Here is a 23,445-nt window from a genome sequence, read left to right as displayed (position 1 = left end):
AGAAACGTGAAGCAAAGCCATAAAGTAGTACCGGCACTCTTGGCGAAGAAACGCCGACGCAGGCCAGGACTCTACTAATGACCAGCGACTCAGCAGGGAGCCGCGGGGTTCGACGCCGCGCCCTGCTCTTCGAAGGGGCCGCCACGATGCAGCGCGTGAGTGGGACCCTCTGTCGACCGACCGCGTTGCGCCATCCGAAAGCATAACAGTACACGCGGCCAGGCGCCTGGAGAAGACGCTCAAAAACCTCTCGAGAACGGTATACCTGTCGTCCTGCTATGTTCGGTCCCCGCGCGCTGGCTTTCGCTGAATTCGGATACACCGAGGACGGAGAACTTGGAGCAAGCCCGGGGCATTTGCCAAACACACTAAGCATTAATCAATCTTACCAAAAATTTAATGGCCATTAATTTTTTAATGCACTAGCGTGAAATGCCCCGTTCACCGGAAAGTTCGGTGTCGGCGTTGTCGGCGTTCTGAGCGAAAAATCACGGGCACGGTCCTGGAAGGTGGTCCCCAGAGAGCAACCTAGGAGGCAGATGGGCCACATAGGACACGTGGCATTCCGGCGTCATGGCAACCTGCCCATCGTGGTAGGTGCCAGTTGCATTATTGACAATCGCTCGGGAAGAGCAAACTGGGTCGCACAAGGCACACTGCTGTGGGCACCTGCCATCGTAGGGCAGTGGCGCGTCGCTTAACCAGTGCATCACTGCGCCAGGAGGGCTATGAGGACTCCCAGGAAACTATGAATGCGAAGTGGAGAATGACCTACTGCATATATGGGAATTGCTTCATTACATTATCACGTCATACCCTTAGGGCAGAGCTTAAGTGTTCTCTGAATTTTTCTTTCTTCTCCCTCGCTATGTGTTCATTCATGTCAGCTAATCTGACAGCATGCCAAACAAGTTTGGTTTATAGGTTTGGTTTAGTCCCAAAGCGACTCAGGTTATGAGGGACGGTGTAGTGAAGGGGTCCGGAAACTTCGACCGCTCGGAGTTCTTTAACGTTCACTGATATCGCACAGTACGCTGGTCTCTAGAATTTCGCCTTCGTCGAAATGCGACCGCCACCGCCGGGATCGAACCCGCGTCTTTCAGGTCAGCAGCCGAGTGGCTTAACTACTCAGCCTCCGCGGCGGCGGCATGATGAACAAGTGTCAATGATTTATGCACGTTGCACTCAGCACCTTTGCGAGCAACGGAACGAATTCTCTTCGTCAATAGGGCCACAACTCAATTCTGCTAATCGTTGATATTGAAAAGACAATCAGTAGCGAGTAGCTCTATATCAGGACTGGCTTAAGCGCACCACAAGCAAAGAAGTAACGGCCGCAGACACTAGCTACAAAACGTTCCTTTGTGAGCAACCCGTCGATTTAGGTGCGTGCGCGAACAAACGCTCGATAAATAAAGTCCGTGCGCATTTTCTTCTCTTTGCACAAAACCCGTAGCTCAAACCACGACCACGATATCGAACAATGGCCTTTCACTCGGATTGGCGCTGTAAAACGGGGGTTTGTACCCTCGTACTGCCTCAATTTAGTGTTGGTTACCAACAAAAAGTGTTCATTACAGACAAGGGCTGCACCTAAGAGACAAGAGCTGATTCGCTTCTTATATCACTGCAATTTAGAGTATCAACTTTCACGCAGAGAGCTGGACGTTCCTTTTCTTTCAATCAGGCGAATTGAATTGCATTGTTTGCATTCTTTTTCTGCCAAAAATGAACTTACCAGACAGGAAGCGAACAGCACGAGGGGATATTTTTGCACCAATTCTTTCCACAATGTTTCTGTCACTCTGCAATCCGCCGCTGTCTCCGGTGAAGTGGTAACTACAGTGAGTCATGCGATTCGATGGCTGAAGTCTCAAAGGCTGGGATGACTAACGGCAAAGAAGCTGAGAAATTAATCTGGGAAATAATTATTTCAACATTTGGCCCCAGTACCTCTGAAAATAATAATACAAATAACTGGGAAGCTCCCCTTTCAACAACTTGGCACACCTTTTTCTTGTATAAATTAAATTTTTGATATGCAAACTAATTGTAATTAAACTTTCTTCGAGTGCATTTTTAAATCTCTGCACTAAGGTAAGTTGGGTGATTTCGTATCGATTCATTGTAGCAAACAGTGCCGAAACGACAGTCTGGAAAAGAAGAAGTAAACACGACGAGCTCGGAAATAAAGCCCGTTGTTCAAGAAATATAGCTTAGCTCTATGCTTCTTCCGCTGGTAACCGCTACGAATTCGTCTCTGCCTCAGAGAGTTTCTATACACAGCCTTTGTCGAAAGTGTGAAAGCGCAGCGGGAAGTGTGAAATCAAAGCATTGTCTATGCTCTACAAAACCTAAAGAGAGCATTTCGGTTGTTGTGACCACAAGCAGATTGTAGGAAAGTTTCAGGCGATGACAGAGTTCCCCAGCAGCAGAAGAGCACGATTTAGTGAGGCGGCAACTCAGTGCTTTTCCTATCCCGAACTTAGGCACGTGTGGCGTTGTTTTTTTCTCTCACTCTTATTAAATCCTGTCCTGGCAGTGGCGGGTTTATAGGGCGGGCTGGGGGAAAAAAAGGGGGAGGAGGGTGTTCACAGAAGCAGAAAATATTCTACAGGCAAAGCATACGAAAGCCTGTTTTTTTTTTTTTTTAGTGCTGAGAGATCAGCAAATGCATTGAAGAGAGACCCGTGAATCTACCCCTAACTGTTGACAACCAGTCATCGTTGAAACGTGTACATGCTCACCGAAAACTTGTTTCCAGCAATATCATTACCCAAATGGAGACCCCCTTTGGACGCCTGGGACAAATCTCACCTGGCGAAATGAACAAGTGCATGATTGGAGGATGAGTACGGCAACATGCGTAGAGAGTGGCGGCGCGTAAAACCAATTGCTTTTGCTCAGAAATATTCAATCTCTGTTTAAATACTTTTAAGCCACCCACGCAACTCTGGTCTCTCCTCTTGCTCATTTAATAAAGAGACGGGCGCTGTTCAGTCGTTCTCACCCTAACGAGTCTCAACGGCTAAACAAAAAGCTAAAACGTGCCGAAAACATAAGCCGGTCGGCGACTACGCAAGGAGGCTCAGGGAGAACAAAACGAGAAAGAGGGGAAGGTCGCAAAAGGCGAACCTGGCGCTACACTCGGCGTGTCGGGCGCTGCGGGGTTCGTTAGCCGGTGAGCTAGCGCTCTAATAAGCGGACATATTGCAGCGCGCGCCGGGAAAGAATAAGCAGGAGGCTATGCGAAGCGGCTGAAGGAAAGGGAGAGCAAAGAACTTAAGTAGAAATATGTTTAGGCTAACTCGCCCAAGTTCACATAAATTATGACGCCAAAGCCAGCGAAGGAGCAAGACGGTGTGTGCCTTTGTGTGCACTGGCGTCAGAAAAAAGGAGCGAGCAGTCGAAGACACTCGCAGCTCCTTTTGAGCGTTTCTTGTTCCTCTTTTTTTTTTCTTGTTTCGTTCCCTTTCTTCTTTTTCGGTCACCGACACACCCACAGCGGGCCTGCGGACACTACAGCGAGTACGGAAGATAGTGAGGCAGCGAACGCGTTCGGTTTCACGGAGAAAAACAGTTTCGAATCACTTCGATAAGTAAGTATGCCGCATACTCGTGCCCGGCGCTTTTTTCTGCTCGGTCTGTGCGTGTGTTCTTTGTCAATACGCGCTGTCTTTCTACTTAACATGTAAATCAGGTGATTCTTATTCTGAGTGCTTTTTTCTCTACCCTCCTCTCTCCACCTGAAGCACAAACTCTCGTTTTTTTTAACGCAGATATCACCTTCGTGCAGTAGTGATACGTTTCGACGGCTACAGAAAAGCTGCTTTTTTGTATTTAAAAGGCTTGTGGAAAGCAGATTACGGAACAAAAATGTCCTGATCACAGCCTGGCTACACGACCTTCTTAAAGTAATTCTAATTAGAGTGCGTTTTCCACTGCTTTCAATTAGACAGTCAGAAAGGATATATTCTGACTACTACCCTTCAATCTTAGACTTGGTGAAAGTATTTCTTCCCTTCATCATTTGAAAACAAGTGTGCTTCACATCGAGGGCCACCTACATTACCCCATACAGACACACCTTTCAACTGCTAACAAACAGTACCGATTACTAAATAATCCAATGCATGCCCATTTCCAAGTTTGTTTTGTTTCTTTTGGCTTGCAAGTAAATGTAAAATCATTGTTACAAACAAGTCTAAAAAAACAATCCGGCCATAAGGCACTCTGCTTCGTATAAAACTTTCACTCTCTAAAAAGCCTAAAAACTGAATTAAGGTCGTCTCTACCTTCAAAAATCCCTGGTTAACAGGCTGTCCAGTCATATGCCAGGGTTCAATGAGGACTGGCTGGCTCACGCTGCCATGAATTCCAGAGTTATACGGCTAGCAGCAACCTCGACGGAAAATCTTGAAAGCCTTTTCGTCTCCGCAGGAAGTTAAAGATCGCAAAAACAGCCATTGAGAGCGGTCCATAAACAGGAGCTGACTATTTATCCCCAGAAACGTCAACATAATCCAAGTCACGATTTCTTCGTAGCTTGGCGGGACTTCTGACAAATTTGTTACAGATAGAGGGTTGAGACATTAACGGTAAAACTGCTCCGAGGAATAACTAGCGGATGATCCAAAATGTTTGCCGCCTACCGGTCGCTTTTGACTCTAACCAGCCGAGCGTGCGAGTAAGTCGGGAAGAAAGCAAGGTACGTTTTGACTCTCCCTAGGCTCCGTGACTTTCTTTCAACGAGTGGAGTTCTTTCTAGGTAAGCCCCACACGCCACGCGTAGGGTACAATCATTTCGCACCTTCTAGCTAAAAGAAGGCAGCCTTTCATCAGCAGAGGCCCCAGGTATACGGGGAGGTCTTTATGCTTGTCGCCTGTGAACGCACTCCACCTGTGAAGCGATGCTGCTCAAAGACGCCGCGGACGCTTAAAACCTTTTCTCGGAGCTGCCTGTATGCGGCAAAATAAACACACCCGCAGACCTCTACCGACCTGTGCAAATTATATTCATCGTAACGCCGTCTCACCTTTGGGCTTTAGTCGGTAAACGATCGGCAGCGTGCCTTGTAGTCTGCTACGAGGCGGGAGATTCATGGCGAGCTTCGTACACATGCTGAGGTCACGACGCGGCCGATTCCGTGATTTGCTGCCCTCGGGTGAAGAACACCAAGGCTGCGGACGCGACGAGGAGACCCAGCTGGTCAACTGCGGCCCTTCGCCTTCGCAACCTGCTGTCCTTCCTGAAAGTGAGCTCAGAGCAACCTGTTGGCGGCAGATGAAAGCTAGATGCCTACGGAGCATCTAGTGCTTTTATTTTATTAGAAGCGATAGCGTGGCGTCTAAGAGGAGCGTGTGCACAATAAAAAAAAATATAACGCATCAGTGCTTCTATATGGGATCGCACCAGTGCTACTATATGGCAGGCCCACAATATGGCATCGAAATACTACCCACAAAGCAAGCGCTTTACACCACGATTGGGCATTTCTAAGCGCACAGTTGGGGATCCCCACTGGGGAGCGTAACTGAGAGGCATCGCTCGCGGCGGGCTGCGGAGATCAATGGAGAGAACTGCCAACATATCCGAAGTTTCTCCATATTACGCAGTCTGACTTGTTGGCCAAAAGACGTCGATTTTTCGGCGTAGCGCTTTTTTTTATTGCTCAATGAATGTAGCCAGCCTTAAATTTATGTGCTCAACACAGGATGGCCGCTTTCCATGCATACGGATAACATGCCCTGCTAAGTACTGAAGAGTGGGCATGCTCCTTGTGCACGCTGCGCTTCATATTGTTTCTTGTTTTTATTACATTGCATTTTAGTGTCAGAGCGCATTCTTAGTAAATATTACAGCGTGACGTGGCCCCTGTTAAAATCATGTTCACCTCCAACAGAGTGAACTGAGCTTCTCGTTCGTCCAGGTCGTACCAGATGGCGCCACAGATTGGTTCGGGACAACGTAGTATCCGCTGGAAGATTTTGCGCTTACAAGACAAGCGAGACCAAGTAGAGATCCCGCAGCTTTTCTCGCATCTACGCATTAAAATGTCGGACGTAAGAGGGGTGGCCAGCTTCTGGCGGACGATTTGTGCGTGCCGAAGCAGCGGGCTTGTCAAGCAGCCGCGGTATGCGCCCAAGGCTCACGAGTGTAGCGCCACAACCGTGAGTTGCTCAGTGAAAGTGCCGGCTTCATTGCCTGCATCGGCGCGCGGCTGCGTTTCGAGCACGGTGCGTTTTCTCAAAGCGTCGCTTTACATGTAGCCGAGTCCATTCAGCCCAATACGCCTTCGAGAAGCGGACAGCGCGCTGTTTTCAAAAGCCGGCGTTTCGCGCAAGTGTGTTGCCCGTGAAAGTTAAAAAGAAGGATGCCACACCTACATGCGGCGAAGAAATCTCTGATTGGTTCTTTCAGCTCTCTCTGTGCTCAAGTGCGCTTCTGTAGACTGTCAATATTTTGTTGGCTTTTGAGTTCTCACTTAAATGCTACAGCTTGGACGGTTAAAGTTCTGTTTCTTCGAGACCGCTGCTCGAGAGGTGAGTGCTGGAGGATGGCTGACGATGGGTTATTTTTGCTGTTCTCTTCGTTGTAATGTTTACAGCGCATAGCTTAACGAGAGGACTTTCCAATTACATTGCTGCAGGTGGTAACAGAGAGAAGGTTACCTTATATGAAGACAGCTAAGATAAAGTACGTGACCTCCCTGTCTTGAAAGATTTCCGAGCAGTGTGTGAGCGGAACTAAACAATGAATTTGACATTAACCAACTGCTTTGCTTTTCATCGCATTTCAGCGCGTCGTCACCCATTTATTTCACACAGGTAACTTATTTGAGAACTTTTCTTCTTTTTCTCGTTGGGAACCATTGGTAACTATCTACTTTGCCCTCAGGGTCAGTAGACAATGTCAGTCGCCTGCGCCAGTTTAGAAGACGGTCGTGACGAAACAACTAAAAACAGTATTCACGTTTTAACCCTGTTTGTAAATGCGTTATATGTGCGATAGCCCTTTTCCGCCCTATGAAGTCCTGTCCGGCTATGAAGAAATGTGTTGAGAGGTTTTGGTGAACGTGGTTTATTGACATCTCATAACACGCCTGCAATGTCCGATTGCCACACATATTTACGTTATTTTTCCATGTGCGACTGCGGTTGACAATGCTCTTTTGAACAGTCAATAAACTGTTTTGGGAACGGTAAATTAATTTGAGAAACAGGAAACACCTTGACTGCAGACCTGCTCTAAAAGACTAGATCTATACATGTTTTTCGATCAATGGGGTGGCTAAAAGTAATCCACACTCGCTTTCCAACAGTTCTACAAAGTGAGGGTGTTTTGAAGGATCTAGAATGAAGTCTCCCACTAACATGATTGTTTCGTCGCTGAAACGCAATGGAAGACTGTTTGAAAAGCTTGGGCTTCAGTTGCATTTGGAGACAAGTAAGCATTCACTGCAACCAAATTGTTTGGAAGCAGCATGGCACACATGTCCCTGTATTCGAGCTGGTCACAGTGTAATTCAGCTTCCTCAACCGCCTTTAGCGCATTGGTACCGACGTAAATGGAAACTCCAGCAGCTTTGTTTCCCTGCCTCTTGTATCCGCAAACAAACGTGAAGCCGGGTATCGACACAACGTCGATGAGCTCTAGCCAGGTCTCTGTAAAACAACGAGAACCGGCGGTGGCGTCCACCTTCAAATCGAGGAAGTTGTGCGCCTCAAAAAAACCAGCGGCAGGTTTAAACTACGGTGATCCTGAGAAAAGGAAAGGCGCATAATTGGCTCCCTGTGCCAGTGGACATTTCAATCGCGCTGAGCTACGTGGCGGTAGTGACAGAGATTTGCGCTGCATGCGTTGGCAACGTTGCGGCAGAAACGTGATACTGGAGCAATAGGTCGCCGGCGTTCATTGTGTTCATTGACGTCGGCGTTCACAACGCTGTAGACTCCATTGATTTTGAGAAAAGGAAAGGCGCATAACTGACTCCCTGCGTGAGAGAGAGAGAAACAACTTTATTGCCATAGATTGGCGGGATTTAGGGCAGGTGGGCTTGGTGTGACCCCCAGGTGGGGGCGACTTCCTGGGCCCACGAAATGAGTGCCAGTTGGATGCTCTTGTCTGGCCTTTTGAGGAGTTCGTTCCATCCATCTTCGGAGGGAGCTGGCAGTAAGGTTCGAGGGGGCGGATTTCCCGCGCAACCCCAGAGGATGTGAGCCTGGGTGGCGATTTCTCCCTGGTAACAATTTTGGCAGACGGGGTCGTATTCCCCGTCTGTGATGAGTGAAAGTCTAGAATGGCTAAGGATAGAGTGTGTCTGCAACCTGCGGAGCAAGGTGGCTTGCGCTCGGTTCAAGTCGGGGTGTGGAGGCGGGAACTTGCGTCTCATCTCTCTGTAGAGGTTGGTAATTTCGGCAAAGGTCTGGGGAGCCTCGGCAAGAGCGTCTGGGTCCGTGGGGCCGGCCGCCCGGTTGGTTAGTCCGCGGGCTAGTCGGTCGACCCCTTCGTTTCCAGAGTTTCCCGCGTGGGCGGGTACCCAGACCAGGTTGATCTTATGGTCGGGAGTGCAGCCGCGAAGGATGCGTGCAGCGGGGTGGCAGATAAAACCTGCCGAGTAATTTTGTATTGCTCTTTTGGAGTCGCTGAGGACTGTGCGCGTACGTGGGTCAGCGATGGCCAGCGCGATGGCGGTTTCTTCTGCCGCTGTCGGAGAGTGAGCTACTACTGTGGCGGCGGTGACGAGAGTAGACTGTGGCGTGGCTGCACAAGCCACGTATGTGTTTGCACTTTGCCGTGCAGCATCTACGTATATTGCGTGTTCGTCGGCAAGGTATGTGGCATCTAGTGCTTGGGCTTTCAGCTGACGGCGCGTATCATGGCGGCCAGGTAGCATGTTTTTGGAGATTGGTTTTATAACTAGGCGGCTATAGACCCCTATCGGAATGGGCGTCGTGGGGTGGACGTCGCCTATGGGGTTGATGTTGAGACGGTCAAGTATGAGCCGCCCGTGTTTAGTGCGGGAGAGGCGGTGGATTTGGGCGGTCTTGTGTGCCTCTATGAGTTCTGTGAGCGTGTTGTAGATGCCGAGTTGGAGGAGGTGCTGTGTGCTGGCGTACTGAGGTAGCCCCAGTGCCGCTTTGTAAGCTGAACGTATAATGCTGTTCACAGCTTCCTCGTCCTTCCGGCGGAGGTGATAGTAGGGGTAGGAGTAGACTATCCTGCTAATGAGGAAAGCTTGCGTGAGCCGACAGAGGTCATCCTCCTTCATACCTCTGCGGCGGGTGCTGATGCGGCGGATAAGGCCGTTGATCTGGTTGGCTGTGGTGCGGAGGCGCTGAATGGCCTCCGAGTTTTGCGTGTTGTTCTGTATTAACATACCCAGAACGCGAATAGTGCGGACCGGAGGTATGGGATGTGTGTCGACTTGAAGCACAATAGGTTCTTGCGGGTCGGGGACAGGCAGGCGAGCTCGTCTGTCCCTGATCACTAGTAATTCGGACTTCGTGAAGGAGCATGTGAGCCCGTTCGCCTGTACAAAGGAGTGTACTTTATCGATTGCTGTTTGGAGGGAGTTTTGGATTTCCCCGTCAGAGCCAGAGTTGGTCCACAGGGTAATGTCGTCGGCATATATTGAGTGTTTAATGTGAGGTATCTTTTCCAGGAGCAGAGGGAGGCCTCTCATTGTAGTGTTGAAAAGGAACGGAGATAGGACTGCTCCTTGTGGTGCTCCTCGGGTGCCTAGTGTGATCTTCTCACTGTGGAGGTCTGCAATATGAAGTTCTGCTGTACGGTTATGAAGAAAGTCGGCGATGTAGTTGTAAGTGCGAGTGCCTACATTCATTTGTGAGAGGTTTGCCAGGATGGAAGCATGTGACACGTTGTCGAAAGCCTTGCTGACATCTAGGCTTAGGATGGTTCGTGTAGCTCGGATGGGTCTCGGATCGAGGATGTCGTGTTGGATTTGCCACATAATGTCTTGAGTGGAGAGGCCGGTTCTGAAGCCGATCATAGTGGGGGGGAAGGTCCTCTTGGTCTACGTGAGTGTGGAGTCTATTGAGTATGACGTGTTCCATGACCTTTCCCAGGCAGGACGTGAGCGAGATGGGCCGAAGGTTGCCCAGCTCGAGTCGTTTGCCTGGCTTAGGTATGAAAATCACTTTGGCATGCTTCCAAGTGTCTGGAAGGCGACCCTCATGCCAATGTTGGTTGAAGAGGTCCGTGAGTGCTTCGACGGACTGATCTCCCTGCGTAAGAGACACCTCAATCGCGGTTCGAGGTACAGCTCCCATCAAAAGTATACAGCTCAAAGGGTTTTTCTAATCTATTTAGCAGGGATCCCTAGCGCACCTAGCAGTCCAAAAGTTTGGGAGGATTAAGGACGCAAAGTCATTCCTCTTCCCATAGTTTACGGTCGCTGAGGATGCATGACGAAGCATACAGCAGGTCTCACAAGCAAACCCCTTGGGCCGTATACACTTTTGACGGGGGGTGTACGCAGCAGTGGTGTCCACCTGCAAACGTATTGCAGCTGTTGCTCCTCCTGATTTATCTCAACGTAGGACGCCTTTTTCGCTACCGACCCATTTAGTGCTATCGCACAAAAAAAAAAACGCAAGAGAAATAAACACAGAAATAATTTTTCCCATTTATGGGCACAAAGTTCCGGTCTGACTCCGTAACCGAGGTAAATAGCGCCACTTTTTTCACGAGTGATTCGAGTGATGGTTTTGCGCGTTGACAACGATTACATTATTTTTCATTATTATTAATTATGATAAACGGCAATCACCACCGAGAATTTCGCTATCAGCATATATTCGTAACTTTACTCTGTACAGACTTTTTCGCTTCAGATCATATCATGCCGCGCCACCCGCCGCGGTGGCTCAGTGGTTAGGGCGCTCGACTACTGACCCGGAGTTCCGGGGTTCGAACCCGACCGCGGCGGCTGCGTTTTTATGGAGGAAAAACGCTAAGGCGCCCGTGTGCTGTGCGATGTCAGTGCACGTTAAAGATCCCCAGGTGGTCGAAATTATTCCGGAGCCCTCCACTACGGCACCTATTCTTCCTTTCTTCTTTCACTCCCTCCCTTATCCCTTCCCTAACGGCGCGGTTCAGGTGTCCAACGATATATGAGACAGATACTGCGCCATTTGCTTTCCCCAAAAAGCCAATTATTATTATTATTATCATGCTACGCTCATCAAATGAAAGTGTGCGTGTTTGATCGTGGATGCAAGGGCTTCTGCAAGCCAGCGTTAAAGCTACAGAGGTTGCATTCGAGCACTAATATGAGCAAACATTAAAATACTTTATAATTACGACAGCTTTTGGTAGCTTCGCTCTCTGCGTACACATCTGTGTCTCAACACGTCGGCGCAGGGATGAGTGCGGCCCTCACCGTCGCCTGCTCTTGCCTGGTTCTCCTCGGGGCATGGAAACCAAACCGGGCATCAGCGGAGCCATTTTTCTCCCACATGGCCTCCTGTGTTGGCGAACCTATCGCGGCCGTCACAGTGCCGCCCAAAGATCAAGCAGCACTCGCCGCTTGGAACAATAGTAAGTATTGCTGGGTTTGCTTCTCTCGACCCGTAATGGTTAATGGCTGCTGCCATTGGCGCGCTAAACACGGATACGCTTGTGTGCAGCTTAACCTTTGTACAAGTTTTTTTAACGCAGTAGAAAAGGAAGTTGAGCTAGACATCTTCAAAGTCACCGCATGTTTTGTCCTCACCCTTTGTCCTTGTCGCTGGGCTGTTTCCTTAAGGGAAAGAAAAAACACTTAAGGCATTTCCTTCTCATATTTGTTTTCTTTGTCACCCGTTGCGAGATTTAAAGCTCACTTTGTGTTTTTTTATTGTTCTGATTTACTAAAAAATTGCTGACGTGAGTATTACAAACACACTGGCAATGATGCGATAGATCAAAGTAGGGAGAAGGAGTTGAGTACTTCTGGAACGTTGCGGAAGCTAGACGCATAATTATACAAAAGTCTTGTGTATTTGTTGTGCACAAAGCCTCTGTTCTTTGCTGCAGGTGCAGCCTAAACTAGCGAGCTGTACGCGGTGCGAACCTAGCATTAGCTATTAAAGGTTGGGCCTTGCTGCTTGAGGGCGATTGCAAACTCGGGGTTATGAGTTCCCTCGAAAAAGATTTCATGTACTACTCCCGGATTTCGTAGTCTGTACTAAATGCAGTAGTACAGTAGCTATGCAGCAGGCACCTTCCGGCTATGATCCTCTTCGGGTAGCTCCCATCGAGGTCCACGTATTATTCGAGGATATTATCTACATTTTTTTTAATATGTGGGTGCTCTTCTGTTATCCAGGTGACCAAGAATTTGGACAGGTGAGGTTGGCTCCCACTGCTCCCATAAATTGAGGGAGCACAATAACTTCTTAGACAAAGTTGCTGGTTCCAATTTAGTTTCGCATTGTCGACAACCCAATCAAAACTGCGGCCCTCTTTGTTTCATGAAAGGTCTACCATTTTCAATGATAAGGGTCAGACAGCAAAAACGGTAGTCGAAGCCTGTCACAGTCGTAAGGGCGGTTCCGCATACAAGAGCAAGCCTTCATTACTGCTGGAAAGCCGTGAAACTGCTATATTCAATGGCTTATTTTCAGAAATGTTACCATTAAAGTGTAATTGAGCAGGTTGTTTTCCTGTTTGTCTTTCTTTTTGTTCTGTTTTATTTTGCTTTTGGCGAGACAACTTATAAATGTACGTTCGCATAATAAATCTTTATTTTAAAGCCAGCGCTCAACTTTTTTTTACGTTCACATTTTACGTTTTTGGATCGTAACCAATTCGCCCAGCTTTCTCTTTGAAGTATTGCAGGGCTATTTGTACGACGTATGAGTAACGTCAGCTCGGTTCGCGACACCCGGCCCCTGCACAGGTGGATGGACAGAGAAAAAGTATCGGGGCATGGCAGACTGAACACGGGAAAGCCCGAATGTATCGATATAATAGATTTCATACATTGACTATCAACAAGATCCGCGTGCGTGTAGCAATGTGTCATTACTGATCACTGAAAACTAGTCATAGCACGTCCACATGACAGCCACGTTGTGCATTTTTACGGCATAACTCTTGCTAGCTGTTAGCGCCGTATTGTACGTTATTTATTCCAGAATTGAACGCATTGCTGTTGTTCGCAATTCTTTTAGATGCACTTTAAACAGCGCACACATTGCTTTCAGCGCCGTTCGTGCAGTAATATGAGTCTTCTACTCTATGCATCGAATATACTTCGTGAAAACTGTTTACGTAATGTTGGCCGTAGTATGCGAGCAGAAGCAAGTTGTTCACTTGCGGCTGCTATAGGTTGTATACAGATCTCTTTCAGCGAGTATTTGAGCTCTCGCTCTGCCAGAAAACGCCTAACTAGGAATGGTCCCCGATTATTTTCGGTGGTGAAGACCTTTAAAGGGACGCTGGACTGATTTTGGTGTTCACATTCTAGTGCAACAAACTTGTTTGTGTGGTTTTTGTGAGTTTTCGAGTCACATTTGAAACGTGGTCACATTTGAAACATAATTTTTTTAAAAAATCGCTACTCGCAGTTGCTTGCCACTGATTTACCAGCACCTCATCGCGGGTTCTTAGCCGTATTTACAATGATGACGCCAGAGGGCAATGAGGGCGAGCCTTCTTATTGGGCACGCCCAGGTGGCGTGCGCGAGTGAGGTGTTTCCTTTATTTTATTTATCTGACACGTCTGTGTGTATGAGTTGAGGATGCAAGGAGGAGCATCATTTTTAATAGCCGATATCTTCAGCGTTAATGAAGCTACAATAATTTTTGCGGTGCTCTTACCAGTGATGGAATACTGGTCGCTCTTGCGCTATTCTTAACTTCACTAAAAACCATTTCAGTGTCCCTTTAACAGTGTTGGTGACAAAGCAGCCCCTTTTCTCTCACACAAGAACTGCTAAGGTATCGCTTCTTTCTGGCACTTTTAAACTGAAATTATGTAGCACTGTTCTGAAGCGCAAATACGTGTACTTTTGCCGCCTTCTCTTTCCTTCTCCTCCAACTGCATCTTCTAAGCACCAACTCCGCCTTCGACTTATCCTTCCACTGCAACCATCTCGTTCTTATTGGCTTGGCGTGCTAATGAGGAAGGATACGTCAAAGACTGGAGAAATTACAGGCTGATGAGTTTACTGTCTGTTTCCTACAAGGCAGTGGCAAAGGTAATCACTAATAGAGTCATGCAACCTTAGACCTCAATCAACCAAATGAACAGGCAGGCTTTCGTAAAGGCTACTCGACAAGAGAGCGTATTCACACTATCAGTCAGGGGATAGCGGAATGATCAGAACGCTACTAATCCCTATATATAGCCTTCATAAATTACGAAAAACATTTGACTCAGTCGAAACCTCAGCAGTCGTGCAGGTATTACGGAGGTCAAGGTTAAATTAGCCTTATGTAAAAATACTTGAAGATATCTATGACAGTGGCACAAACGCCACAATCCTCCCCAAGATCAGTAATAACATCCCAATAAGGAAGGGTGTCGGGCAAGGAGACGCTATCTCGCCAACGCTATCCAGCACCTGTTTACAGGAGGTGTCCAGAGACATGAATTGGGAGCAGTTGGCGCTAAGCGTTAATCGAGAATACCTTAGTAATCTGCAATTCGCTAATGACATCGCCTTTCTAAGTCACTCAGGGGATGAACTGCAAAGCGTGAGCAATCACTTAAACAGGCAGATCAGAACGGTGAATCTGAAAACTACCATATATACTCGTGTACAAGCCGAAAATTTTCTCAGCTGCGGGTTATACAGAAATCAGGCCTGTAGCTGCACATTAGAACACTGGGGTGCCACTGCGACTACTGCGTCATATAATTAAAAAGCTGGCGACAGATGCGAGTATTTTATTTCTCCATTCAACGCCGCTTCTGCGCTAATCGCCGTGGGACGAGCTGAGCTCATCTGTGACTCTCACCGCTGTCGGGCGAGCTCGTGTCATTGGAAGCGTGCTCCCAAAACTCGTCATGCTCTGTGCCCTGCATGGCATTTGACAGCCCCGTTGACTATAACTCGGTGAGATGTGTGTCCGCTGACAACGAACGCCACGCGTGCGGAATCCAAGCGCGCACTTGCTGGAGGGATGCTCGCTTCAGCCGCCCTGTCGGAGTTGTTCCGTGGTTGCCCGCGGACATCCACTCGGTATAGCACCGCCTAAATTCTGTCTTCAATGCCCGGTTGCAGCATGCTTGTCAGGCCACCAGGAATTGCGGCCAAGACCGTTCGGCACTCTGCCAGCCGAGTCTTCACTCGGTCTGCTAGGTGCCCTCTAAAGCTGTCGAGCACAAGAACGACTTTACGGCGTAGTGGACCTCCTGGTCGGTTCTGCCACACTGTTTTCAGCGAGTATATGACCAGTTCGTCGGACATCCAACCTTTTTCTTGCACGTGGACTACGATACCTTGGGGGAACTTTTCTCTTGGCAGAGTCTTTCTCTTAAAGACAACGTATCGGTGGAAACTTCCATTCATCAGCGGTGGTGCAAAGCACCACTGTGCACTTTTTCCGTTCGGCGCCAGAAGTACGCACGCAGACACTTCCCCTGTGGCTGCCACCGTGTAATTTTCAGGGGCATCGAACCAGACAGGGTCTGATCAGCATTGCCTATCTGTGATAGGTCGTACTCATGCTACCTTCTTCTGTACGTATACTCACCAAAGTTTCGTCGTACCTTTTGTATCATCCTATTTTAAGGTTACTTAGAATATGTGTAAGGGAGATTAAAAAATAACACAGAGCACAGACACGTTAGGCACCTTTCCGGACACGGCCTGTCAATCATTCTTTTCTTTCCTTGCCATAATCCGGCCTATACTTTTGATCCCAGAATCACAGACTGATATGGTGCGTCGGTTTCCGGTGCTGACGTCGTAGTCAACAAATACTAATAGCAGAAAAGAAAAGGTGGACCCAAAAAACAAGCGTTTAAAATCATGGTCTCTGCTATCTCTTTGATGAAAAAGTTGACAAAATAAAGACAACGTCACATAATGACAATCAGCACGATTTCGCCACATAAGCTTCATTTCTTTAATTTCTTTAAGGCTCATATCGACGTGGTTACAGAATTTTTAAACTGAAATTGTCTAGTGGTGTGACAGTTGCATGTGTACACATTGTAATTAGACCTATGGCTGTCAGTGGGCACATCACAATGAATAAATGTTCAAAAAATCCGGCCTCAATTCTCGTGAGGCGGGTCAAGCTTCCACCTAGGTCCCTCCATTCACAGACCACAAGTAATATTCAATAGAACCGTGATTCACTGATCACAAAAGTCGCACATTATCACTCTCCTATTTTTTATGTAGTTTTCAGGCAAGGCAGTGATATCAAGGGTGGTGGTGCTGGTACATTCGTCCAAGTTTACGGCAAAGCCAAGGGCGTCGCCTTGGGTGCTCTTGTTCTTCGAAGAAGTGAGTACCTCGCTCTAAGCATCGTGCTGCATCTATAACGATTTACTAAAGGAATCGAAGCAATCAAGAAACATTGTGCTTAAAAGTCTAACTGAACATAACGAAACAAAACCCTGACATTTTTCCATGTATTACTACATTAATGCTAGCCGCTGCGGAGTTCCGCTGCTGAACACGCAGTCACAAGTTCGGCCGCAGGCGCTGCATACGGCACATTTCAGTATGGACGAGATGTTAAGACACCTTTTTCTTAGGTTTGGACGCAGACCAAGGTATTCGAAGTAGACGAAATTCACTCGCAGCCCTCCACTATATTGTGTTTCATAGTCTGAATGTTTCTCTGGGACTTAAAGCACCGTTGCCCATTAGCACATGCCTTTTATACGGACAAAAACAGCGTATCACCATCTAGTTCCACCTCGTCAAAATGAAATTCACTCAAAGGACTGTATAGTGAAATCTAGAAATCATATGCAGAAGAAACAAAAATCAGTCACATAGATGGCCATTGCTGGTGGTGTTTAAAAAAACGTGCGCATAATTTAGAGGGTTTGGTATACACCGTTATTAAATGGAAAGCAGCTCGGCAGGGACCAATTTCCTTTTGTGACAAATAAATCTCCAAGAAATGGAATAAGCAAAACAATAGATATTAGAGAGTTTTAGTTTCACGTACGTAGAGGGTTCACGTACGCAAACGTGAGAAGTCTACGTAGCCTGCACGCAGGTGGTTTGAAACCCTTATAGTTACACGTACGCGAAACACGCCGCGCGTTACGCCTAGCGCCATCTACTAAGAAACACAGACACTAGTTGTAGCCAAAATCATCCAAGACAAGTCAATAAGCGAAGCCATTCATAGCGAGACCGTTGCTATGACGACGACCAACGCTACTTCGTCTGGCTTAGCAGCTGAAAAATCGCCCTTCTCTCTGAAAAACAAAAGCTATTTGTCGCTTGAAACCTTATGCGAGGGTAAGAATGGGCAAATCGAAGGCGAATACAGCAGTTTAGAACACCATATCGCCTCGAGGGATTAGCGACGAAGCTGTTATCGCCATGAAGCGGCGGGCAGGGCGCCGCCATGTTTGTCAGCGATACGTACGCAAGCAACGCAAAGACCACAACATAAAATTCCGAATCTCACGTACGTACGTGAGACTCGCGCATACCCTTTGCGTTCTGCGCATGCGCACTGGTCACCCGTAAGAGCTCTACGTACGTGAAGCCTCTACGTACGTGAAACTAAAACTCTCTATTGCCTTGAAAACGCTTGAACAAAAAGACGGAACTAAGAATTATTCACTGAGAAATCAGAGACTCCATGCATGATGCGTCTGCTTAGCATTCGCAAATAATTATTCATAGTGAACGCAAATACAAAGAAACCTGCAAATATATTTCTAAAATATCTTATTCGGTTTCTTTCAATTTCGCACGCCATAACAGCAGCCACAGTGTTCCAAACTATACCCTGAGGTGACTCAATGGCTATGGTGCTCGGCCGCTGACCCCAAAGATGCGGGTTCGATCCCGGCAGCGGCGGTCACATTTCAATGGAGACGAAATGGTAGAGGTCCGTGTACTGTGCGGTGCCAGTGCACGCTAAAAGAACCCCAGGTGGTCTAATCATGCATACCAAGAAATTTGGGCAAAAGCATTTTTCAACGAGAAAGATTTCATGAACGCAGTTATTTCATGTATTAAGATTTCAGTACACAGTGTAAAACATTCAATATATCCGCAGATCTTCCTTCGGCAGGCTTGCATTTTTATGCTATTAACGGTTTTTCCGTCCTCAAAAACGTCCCACCATAGGTTTTCTATCGCAGTCTTAAATACCGGGTGCGAGTGGCAGAAAAACTTGAAGAGACAAATTTTGCTATGCATCAGAAGAACGAACCATTACGTTCGATACTTACATAACAGTACCTTACAATATTCCATTATTCATTATTTTTCGCCAAGGATGATGGACTTGCTATGCGCAGACGTCTAACCAATGGTGCGTCCCTCATATCCTGAATGGCTTTGGGACATATCAACCTAGTGTTTCAAACTACCGGTCAATTATTTACTTAATTCATTTTTTTACTCACTGCCAACTACTTAAGTTTGGCATGGAGGCATGCCATAATGGAAGACTCCGAGCTAAGCGTGACTACCGAGCAATGTTTGTCCTACGAAAGAATATTGCTACGTTAGACAGCATTTCCCTCACACTGACCAGTGGTGCCGAACCCGGGAATAAAACCCGGACTTATGCTAAGGCGTTTAAAAGTAGATAAGAAATTCACTGGGCTCGTGTTGATTTCCTGAGTTGTCGCCAAGGGTTACCTTACAGGCGGTCACCGATCCGCTGTAAATGCGGTAATAAGCAGCCGACATTTCTACTGTTACCTGCCTCCCGCTCAATTTTTTAAGACCAATAAGAATAGAAGACTATCAGCGCGATGTCACACACCACAGCATGGCTTCCAATTGAATTGTCGAGCACGTGCACGAGCACACGCATGATGTCGACGACAATAACGTTGCAATTTTATCCAAACAGTGTAACTTAAAGACACCTATTTTGCTTGAGTCATCATTCATCCAAACTGCGCCCGACGGCATCAACTAGTATGAAAGGACGATCCCACTTATCAACATGCATTCATCATATGCGCCCCATTTATACTTCGACTGCTTGTCCTGTTCGCCTCACTGTAAACAAGGAACTCGTACGACTTCCACAACGCAATTATTACTTATACCTGGTCAGTGAGTGTTACACTTTCTGTTTCATCCTTGCATTCCCAGAAGCAAAGTACCTGAAGAGGAATGTTAACAGTATCAGATAAGGCTGCGTCGCATTTTTATGCTCTCAATTTCCTACGTAAGGAGCACAATGCAGTAAACCATAAGTTTATCTTTAAGCCTTTCGCTTTTATTCACAACTATTTCAGGGAGTGAGATCGCGTCATGTTTACTACAAGCACGACAGCTGCTCTTATGGGCGATTGTATACATGTACCTCCACTTGGTCAGCTAAAAAAAAGCGTGCCCTCTCAATTGAAGTGCTGCGCCAAATGCACAGATACACACATAGCCATACGTAGCATATTGTCACGTAGTGGTGACTGCAGTCCGGCGAGCAGGAAGACAGCGCAAATGGCTTCCAGACGAAACTCTTTATTCGGGCGGACTTGCGCCAGCAAAGAACAGAATGACTGGGCAACGGCGCAGCAGCAAGAACGCCCGCTGCTTTCGGCCGTGCGCAATTTAAAGCTGACAACGAACTTTCGAGATATGGCATACAGAATAACCACAACAGTCCGGAACATCGTGGAATCACTTCAGCCTGGCTGTGATCCTTCGAGATAAATCGGTCGTGTCTTGCAGCGCAAATAAATCGATGAATGCGCGTGCCGACGGCGTTAAGCACGATCAAACGAACATTACAAAGCTTCGCTGCAATATCTGCCTTACCCGAAAAACGAGATATCGTGTGACCATGAGAACTTTTCCCGGTGGCCTTTATCGACATGCACATGGCACGAACAACTCGCAATTGCCAATAGGCAACTAATGAACTGGATTTGAAACAGACGATGGGTTTCGCTTGATTCTGCCCACTAATGTACAGGTGCCCACAGAATAATTGAGGACGCCGCTCTCGCGGCCGGTCGCCGGTGAAAATTGCCGAGAGACTAACACAGCAACCGTCTGCGCATACGCGGGCTCCCTTACTGGCGTTCACAGGTGGGTCTAGATTCGGGCTACTAGCTCTGCGCTGCTGCCAAAAGGCAAACGCTAGGGGCCCTTTCAGCGTTTATGGGGTTTAATGTCCCAAAGGAACACATGCTATGAGGGACGCCTTGTGGAGGGCTTCGCAAACTTCGACCTCCTGAGGTTCTTTACCTGAGGCGCGGATCGAACCCGCGTCTTTCGGGTCAGCAGCCGAGCACCATAATTACTGAGCCAAAGCGGCGGCAAATAAGCTGCAGTCAGAACGTGCTGGTCTCGATCAAATTGCAATACACGAAAGCTTCGCTGCATAGCCGCCAGCGTATGGTGGCGCCTAAAGTGATCCTGCATAGGAACATCTAAAGTGATCTTGCATAGTTGCTCGCGAATCGAGTGAACTTGTTTAAACATAAAAGTAAGCGTTGTCAAGGAGACAAACGTGTGCGCTGAGCACACGTGGCGCAAAATGAGTGTTAATTGCAAATAAATAAAAAGCGACGGGTCTGGAACGTGGTGGGTGGCGCTTTATTAGGTAGCGAGTTTTTGTTTTCTGAAATATTACCCTGAAAGGCGCGAAATTTTATTTCCGTGATCCAGGCCACATAAAACTCACAGGATGATTACATCTTCGTAACACGAGATCTGTTGAGGCACTTTCGTGTCACGATATGCTGGGAAGCCATTCTCCGGTTGAGAATGCGCAACCGTGCTATGCTCCGGTTGCGCATTCCTCCGCTGTCGCCGTACTCTCCTGCTTCGACGCTAACGACCGTTCGATTGCGTGTTCCTCTACTCTCGCTGCAGCCTCCTGCCATGGTAACCACCTCGTAGGTGGTACCGCCTGTGGTAGTACCACGGCTGCGTGGTGTCTCCCGGAGGGTGGTTCCCGTGGCAGCTGCCCCCCGGTCGCGCATTCCTCACACTCACCATACCCTCTTCTTTCCACGGTTACCACCCCCCGAGCTGTTCCCGTGCCAACCACCCTCCTGTTAGGCACTACTAGCACTGCTACGACGACGCAAAACCCAGGGACGGGTCTTTAACGGATGTCGCTGTAAAAGAAAGTCGTGGAACGCGTCATAGTCCTTAACAGATGTGCACGCTAGGGTTCGTCGATTGGTTTAGCCTTGCAGACACCTTGCTTTAAGGTCATTGCCAGCTGCTGTCTCTGGGTGATCCGCTACCGGGTGACGTGCTCCTTTGTCATTATTTCTTCCACATGAATGTACTGTCGGCCGCAAAAGTTTGAGGGGATCTGCGATGCGTGGCGGAGAGAAGCAAAACTGCATTGCTGCGCCATCTGCCGTCACAGAGCGTGGTGTCGACGCACACTCAACGTACTGCCGCATCGGGTGTTCCGTGAGCGTCCGGACCACGCTTTGCGGCGCCACATGGCGCAGCAATGCAGTTTTGCTTCTATCCGCCACGCATCGCAGAACCCTCAAACTTTTGCGGCCGACAGCACAGCTTCAGTGGAACAGGTCAGGTTTCATGCGGTAATATCGAAAGAAATATTCTGGGTCCTCCTCGCTTCGCATAACTAGCATCTACAGACGAAATAAAATAGCGATTATATAGCTTTTGCAGTACGGCAGTCGTCGAAAAGTGGTACTTACCGCTGCGCATGCAGTGCTCGCTGTCTTTCGGCGCCATAAAAGACGGACCAAAGTCTTCGTCGTAGAAGCTGTGCTTGCTTTAATACAAGCATGCCTCCCAGTAAGAGCAGCCGTCGTCTCCGCTCCATTCGAAAAAAGAGACACAGACACGAAAAGCGGTTTTGCACGGCACGAGAGAAACGACCAGCGCACAGAGAAAGCGCTGACAGTCGTGCTGCCGCATTCGCGCGCTCGTCAACTGTGCGGCGCACAGAATCACGTGAAGGCGCGCCACGGCTATCATTGGCCCTCCCGACCGCAGCGCGGATGAGCGCGGGGTCGGCGTAACATGAAATGCTTCTAGCTCCCGTTGTCGGCGCCGCGCGGGTGATCTTGGATTGAGAACAGGGGGATAACACGGCGCCGAACCAAAAGGAGAACACTGAGGCAAATCTAAACGATCTTTGTCAAACATGCTGGAAAACCTTTCCGCCTACGCCCTGGTGCCCATGTGCTGCGTTGCCGCGGGAGCAATTCATGCGTCAACAACGGCCACTTGCTAGTCCCGTAATTAGCGACCGCCCGCGGCCTCGTGCGGAACCATGGCGCGCCGTCATTCGACGCGCACACGTTCTAAGCAGTGAGCCCTGTGCTGCCCGAGCGACGCTGCGGACAGATGGTTGTATTTCGCGGAGACGATGCCTTGCCTCGCAACACTGTTCAGCCTCCAGAATGGGGTACGTCGGAAAGCAAACCAGTTTATACGCACAGCTACTCTCGACCACGATAGAGAGCGTCTTTCTTTTTTTCTGCTTTACCAGATGCTGGCGTTTCGGCAAAAAAAGCGCTCCGGCCCCAAAACTTCTTGGCGGCGCCGCCGGCGCGCAAGAATTGTCCAGAAAACGCTTCATCCGGGCCCCGATTAAGAGTCGCTGGTACTCAAGGAACACCAACTCAGCAAAACTGATGGTCGATTAATCCAACGCGCATCTTAGAGATTACAGCCTAACAGGTGCAACGCTGAAATCGTACAGATAAAAAAAAATTGGCTGAGGTTCAACCACGCTGAACCTGGTAGACGAGCGAAAGCAAATCCGACGGTGTTTGTAGCGACGAATGACGTGACCTCTTTGCTACGTCATGGCATCACGTCACACCAGGCGGTGGGAATCTCCGCTCTTAAGATAAGATCAAAGGTCAAGTGACCACTGGTCATCGCTCGCGTGGTTGCTGGCCATTAGCAAATGACCCCACCAGATCATGGCTATGCGCAGCAAGACACAAAGTCATACATTGCTAGTCTTTTACGTGTGTGCTTGGTTTGACGTCGGTCGGGCTTCATGGTCAAACGCACAAAGCCATGCGAGTTGTACCTCGAGTAGTGAAACTTTCTCTCGAAAAATAACTGCGCTTATTGGAGATGTGGTGTCCACTGTCGCTTTCCGTCGATGGCTGCGCCGCAAGTGCTGTAAGATCGGTCTCGGTCGACAGAAAGCTACACGAGAGCCACCAGCGAGAGGTACCATGAGACATGTCCTGCTCGTTGTCTTCGAGAGCAATTTTCGAACGGTGCAGGTGTGCCCGTACAAGAAATTGTGAAGACGTCAATGGGCTAAAATGGCGCGCTGACTTCTAGAAAAGAACAAAGGGA

The 23,445-nt window shown here is 48.2% G+C and overlaps 1 protein-coding gene across 7 annotated transcripts in view; it reads left to right on the top strand.

Annotated features, from left to right (window-relative positions):
* The first annotated feature begins 49 nt into the window (after nt 1-49).
* LOC144136252 (uncharacterized) overlaps nt 50-23,445 on the top strand; it is a 31,772-nt gene continuing 8,376 nt past the window's right edge. The window contains exons 1-5 of one of the 7 annotated variants that reach the window (XM_077668448.1): nt 50-155; nt 3,506-3,599; nt 6,801-6,828; nt 11,387-11,563; nt 16,366-16,470. In XM_077668448.1, coding sequence (XP_077524574.1) covers nt 11,389-11,563; nt 16,366-16,470 — 280 coding nt within the window. In that variant the 5' untranslated portion in view covers nt 50-155; nt 3,506-3,599; nt 6,801-6,828; nt 11,387-11,388. Of the gene's footprint in view, nt 156-3,505; nt 3,600-5,037; nt 5,256-6,042; nt 6,238-6,268; nt 6,544-6,650; nt 6,698-6,800; nt 6,829-11,386; nt 11,564-16,365; nt 16,471-23,445 lie in introns of those variants that run through there. The other 6 variants (XM_077668447.1, XM_077668446.1, XM_077668445.1 and 3 more) reach the window with 6 other exon arrangements.

This window comes from Amblyomma americanum, chromosome 6 (assembly GCF_052857255.1).
Source record: "Amblyomma americanum isolate KBUSLIRL-KWMA chromosome 6, ASM5285725v1, whole genome shotgun sequence".
Lineage (NCBI taxonomy): Eukaryota > Metazoa > Arthropoda > Arachnida > Ixodida > Ixodidae > Amblyomma > Amblyomma americanum.
Note: the sequence above shows the minus strand (reverse complement) of the source record. Positions and strands in the feature narration are given on the sequence as shown.